The following is a 4968-nucleotide window of genomic DNA, read 5'->3' as shown; positions in this document are numbered from 1 at the left end:
ATATTTTGACTGGTTTTCGGCGTACAGTGTGGTTTAACAGGGTACTTTACGTTGGCGATTAAAACTAGCAGAAATCAGCTTAGTTTACATAATAGTATATGATCATACCTACGAATCTGCAGAGCCATTCTTTACTACATTTATAATCCAACATGAGTGGGCATGCGGCTCCAAACTGCTTAGAAGGTACTAGCAGATAAGGTGTTAGCGTTTTCCGATTTCAGTTTTCCGATTTCAGTTTTCCGATATCATAAAGACCCGTAACGTACTAATTCAAGCAGAGGACCAAAAATAGTAACTCAGTATTGTTTTCCTCAATGTCACTTTGATATTGGGCAAATTTTACACAGATACCTAAAGTTTCGTTGCCGGATATACGTGTTTCAAACGGCGTCAAGTTTGTGAGCCAAAAAGTAAAATCATGGCAATTTACATTCAAAACTGCAGCTAGATACACCAGTTTATGGTATTGTTATGCGTTTTTGTTTGTATTTTTATTAAACATGTTTGTTTATGTTTTTAGTTAGTAAACTTGATATTTTCTGTTTTTTACTCTTTAATCGATTGAGTGTTTAATAAAAGTTGATTATTTTTGTGATGTTGATTATTGTGATAAAATATAACATTAGTAGAAAGCCATTTTTACGCGCAGAAGTGCTTGGTTTTAAAAAATCGCAATGTTTAAACGAAAAACAGCACCCAGCAATGATGAAATGCTATGCGGTGGGCTCCGTAATGGTGGCGACTATGACGTCATAGACGCGAGACAATGGATAACAAGACTCGTTGTTTTACAATCCGTTTCCTAACTTGGTCTATACTAACTTTGACGTTACCTACCGGCTACCGAATAGTCCGTATGGAGAAATGCTCTTTAATATAGAAAGCATATATGCCCGAAATTTGGCTTGTAGTGTTGCGCATTACAATTCTTCAGCTTTTCAACACTTTTAAACCGCTTTGGTTTAAGTCTGTCTTTGGTAAAAATTTCTGTAGATAAATTTTCACAAAACGCCTAAAATTGTTACACTTCCATGTAATCGACTATATGTGTAGAGTGTAGTAAGTTCTAGCTTTTATTTTAAAGACCAACAAAGCACTACCTGGAAACACTGCACATGTGTGACAACTTTTTCTGCAATTTTGCATTACTGTTGGTTGGTATACGGATTCTATATTCTATATAAACGGTATTTGTTTGAAAATTAAAGATGGATCCACAAGAAGCACAGAAGTTGGCTGCCGAGCTCGAGGTAGAAATGATGGCAGACATGTACAACAGGTTAGTTTTGCGTTTCTCTATTGTCCATAATATACTTGTAACTTCTCCAATTGTTGTGTTTCTGTAACAACTTTATAACACACTCTGTGCGTATAGAATCTAGCATGTTAGTTAAAACTGGTTTATTTCTAAAGGTATTGTCACAAAACCAATACCGTTTGATATGTTGAATGTGTCTGTATGTATTTGGGGGTCCCTTTAATCCAGACTGCAGAGTATGGCAGGTGCACACGCGATTTTTTACAGACTTTTGGTGATGCACGCCACAATTTGTCTCATTCACGCCAATTAATTAAACAAAGAAAAAATACGTATTAAATTCAGTAAGGTTTCCTAACGTGGCTTGAAAATGTCCATGCTTTGCACGCAGATTTTTAATAATAGCACGCGCAAACGAAAAATAACCGTCTTGCACGCGCGAGATCTCGTCAGGAACTGCCATACTCTGCAGACTGGCCTTTAACTAGTGCATGTCCGCTATTTCAACAATATTCACTATGTCGGCTATTCATTACATAGTGGACATAGAGGACATGTACTAATAAAAGGGACCGTGTATTTGGACATAAAAAGCTTATCTTTAAAGTATACAAATGGACCAAATGGTTGCATTTTAGGATGACAAGCAGTTGTCATAAAAAGTGTATCAGCACAAGGTATGACACTGGGGATTTGGAAAAGGGGGAAGCTGTTTGTATAGATCGATGTGTAGCTAAATATTTGGACATCCATGAACAAATTGGGAAAAAGTTGACCGAAATGTCTCAAACTGATGAAGAAGCAATGAGCAAAATGTCACAAAAACCTGGTATTCCTGCAAATGTTTTGCAAAGATGAAACATATATTAAGCTTTCAGTTTATGTAAACTTGCAAAAAATACTTCTGTTTTGTTGCAAAAAATCCAAAAAACACTTCTGCAACAACCATAATGCTAATTGCCATTTTATTAAGAAGATAAAACACATTGGAAATTTACTGCTCGTCTACAAAATAGTTTTTGAATAAAGTTTGTTTTCAGTACAAACTTACTTAAATATAAATTTACAGATGTTTAGTTTTGATATCAAAACATTCTAGACTAGAAAGAACCAAAATATTCTACTTCTATAAAGTAATTTAGAAAATACATTGGCAAAGTTTACGGTAGTTTGGTATCACGAAACTGTAAGAATAAAGAATGTAATATTGCAGTATATTATGCTAATGAGGTTTTTTGCAACAATGATAAAAGTAGCTATTTGTTATCAACTACTTTAAATTTAAAAAAAACCTTTTCATTATAAATTTGACCCTAAAATGGTCCAATTAAACAAATTTTGATTCTATTTAATATTTGCTACAGACCGGCGGAGTTTAAAAAGAAACGTTATAAAAACACAATTTGTCTTAATAAAGTTTGTTGTTGCTACTATAGTTAGTCAGTTGGTATGCATCAAATGGTTGTCATGGCAAGGGCATGTGACCGAGGTAGTCCCAATAAGTTGTCCCAATATTTATTTCTTTGAACTCATTCCATCCAACACATAATCCTGCATTCCAAACATAGTAGAATATGCAAGGTAAATCAATTTGAGCCATAGTAGCTTATTTGTATTGCACTGTGGACACATTTTATGGTGCAATCACAATCACGCCCCCCAAAAAGTTTTTTTTCTAAAAAGTGATTAAATTTTCAAAAGTGCAAACTATTAAAACGCCTAATTAAAGGTATAAATTGGTTTCACACAAAAAAACCTGTCACGCACTGTTTGTATTTTAATATTAGTTGGTTCAGTTTCAGGATAAACGTAACACAGTTATGTTATTGCTGCATACAAAACTTCTACCGCCTTTGTTTAGTTCTGAACTATGTGTAACTTGTTTGAGTAATAATAATGCAACAGCACTGCAACTCTAAAATTGCAACTATGTAATAACTCTACTACAAACCACTAAACCAAAGTTGAATAAGGTTAAAGTTGTATTGTGCAATGTTTTTGTATTTAGTTTAAAGTTTGATATATTTAACAGCACACAATGTAAACTGTAAAGCTGTTTAGTTTTAACCTTCAACACTTTCCATACTTAATAATCCAATACTAGTGATTTCTGTTTTCCCATTGTTCCAATATGATGTCCTGATAGATTAAAAAAGGAAATACAATTACTATATAAACGTTTATAAACTGCAACAAATCTTATTTCTTTTTTCAAAGTTCATGTTTCTGTTGATAAGATCCTTCCTTTTTCATCTGACAACCAGTGGTGCAGTTTACTGGACTTATAGGTTTAATTCCTGCTCTTAAACATAGCATTCTGTGCTTTTCTGATCTGTGTTTCTCCTTTAAGACCCTCTGTCTATACTGTTGCATTTATTTTCATGTTATTTTAGTAACCATATATTCAACCTGAATCTTACAGATAAGTGAATCTAACTTACCTGCTGGTGCAACTGAAGTTGCATTTTCCTTCCAATTCCCTGCAAATCATTTATTGTTTTTTCTTTCAACCGAATTTGAAGGATTTTTTCTTCCAATTTTTCCTCTAGCCTGCTGCAATTTTCACACTGCAAGCAAATGAACTGTTAACATAGTGTCTAATTAAAAGCAATTGATACCAAACTTGTTTGGGTTTTAGTTGGAAGTGTTTAAGTTTGTGCTGAAGTTCCTTTGCCTCCTGAGATTGCTTGATCAGATCTCGTTTCAATTCTTCCAGCTGTTGTTGTCTCTCCCTTAATGAAAATAGATTATTAATATTTTTAGGTCAAATTTATTTATGACTTAATTGTTTGTTTGTTTTTTTGTTGAAAACAGAAATCTAAATTTCTACACACACGTTTTTACAAATATATATAGTGTTGGACTGTTGGTGCCAGTTTATATATATATATATATATATATATATATGACATTTTTTTTTCAATTTTTTTTATATATTCACTCCTAATAAATTTAAGGTTTTAACTTGTTAACATGTCACAATTTAAAATTTCAAGTATTTAGTATATAAACATTATATACAGATATATAATACATTTATTTTTACATTACATTGAATTTTTTCCAAGACTTTCAGCCATTCGTTTTTTGAGTATGCCAAACTTAACATCTTTTTCTTCAAGCTCTTTGTCTTTTTCCTCTGCCAGGTCTTTTAGTTTCTTTTCATACTGTACAAAGATATTATAACCTATGTGTATGATTAATGATTATACCCTTTTTTACTTTAATGTTGGCAATATTGTTAGCATACATAGTTTTAAATTTTATATAGAGAACAAACACCTCTTCAATAATCTTTTTCAATTTTGCTTCAAAATCCAATGTTGCAGTTTTAAGTTGTTTTGTTGCTTCTAATTCAGCAGCTTTGCTTTCATTTAATTCAAGTTTTACTTTATTTGTTTCCCCTTCCATCTGTAGCAAGCTTTCCTCATGCTGTTTATCCTATAATTTGATCGAAGGAATTGCCGTATTGGCAGTGTATGAATGAATGTTACATGTTTATTCTCATGTAGTGGGCACTTGCTCTGTGTTAGGTGTTATACTTAATACACAATGCTTTAGCTTATGAATTTGCTTGTATTTAGCTTTGTGGAAATGTAATTTTCTTGTATGGCAATTTATACAACCTTTTAGTGACAATTACTTAAGCAAAATGCAAAAACACAAATGGAAAATGTTCACAATGGCGGTTCCGAGTAAAAACACAA

The 4968-nt window shown here is 32.6% G+C and overlaps 2 protein-coding genes and 1 non-coding gene across 7 annotated transcripts in view; 1 reads left to right on the top strand and 2 right to left on the bottom strand.

Moving 5' to 3' along the window:
• The window catches only part of LOC100178144 (sorting nexin-27-like), a 20457-nt gene that overhangs the window by 10523 nt on the left and 4966 nt on the right, over window positions 1-4968 (bottom strand). The window lies entirely within an intron of this gene.
• On the top strand, window positions 1064-2481 carry LOC100180837. The gene is made up of 2 exons (XR_182052.4): window positions 1064-1282; window positions 1900-2481. It is a non-coding gene; the product is annotated as a mitochondrial import inner membrane translocase subunit Tim10 (transcript).
• The window catches only part of LOC101242432 (myosin-J heavy chain-like), a 4912-nt gene continuing 2153 nt past the window's right edge, over window positions 2210-4968 (bottom strand). For 2 of the 5 annotated variants that reach the window (XM_009859967.3, XM_026834282.1), the window contains exons 4-8: window positions 4544-4702; window positions 4313-4428; window positions 3885-3993; window positions 3703-3828; window positions 3228-3625 (exon numbers count right to left, since the gene is read on the bottom strand). In XM_009859967.3, the coding sequence (XP_009858269.1) occupies window positions 3473-3625; window positions 3703-3828; window positions 3885-3993; window positions 4313-4428; window positions 4544-4702 (663 nt within the window). In that variant the 3' untranslated portion in view covers window positions 3228-3472. Of the gene's footprint in view, window positions 2813-2856; window positions 2937-3227; window positions 3626-3702; window positions 3829-3884; window positions 3994-4312; window positions 4429-4543; window positions 4703-4968 lie in introns of those variants that run through there. The other 3 variants (XM_026834285.1, XM_026834283.1, XM_026834284.1) reach the window with 3 other exon arrangements.

Source organism: Ciona intestinalis, chromosome 4, assembly GCF_000224145.3.
Source record: "Ciona intestinalis chromosome 4, KH, whole genome shotgun sequence".
Taxonomy (NCBI): domain Eukaryota; kingdom Metazoa; phylum Chordata; class Ascidiacea; order Phlebobranchia; family Cionidae; genus Ciona; species Ciona intestinalis.
The sequence above is the reverse complement of the archived record's forward strand: the minus strand, read 5'-3'. Positions and strand labels throughout refer to the sequence as shown.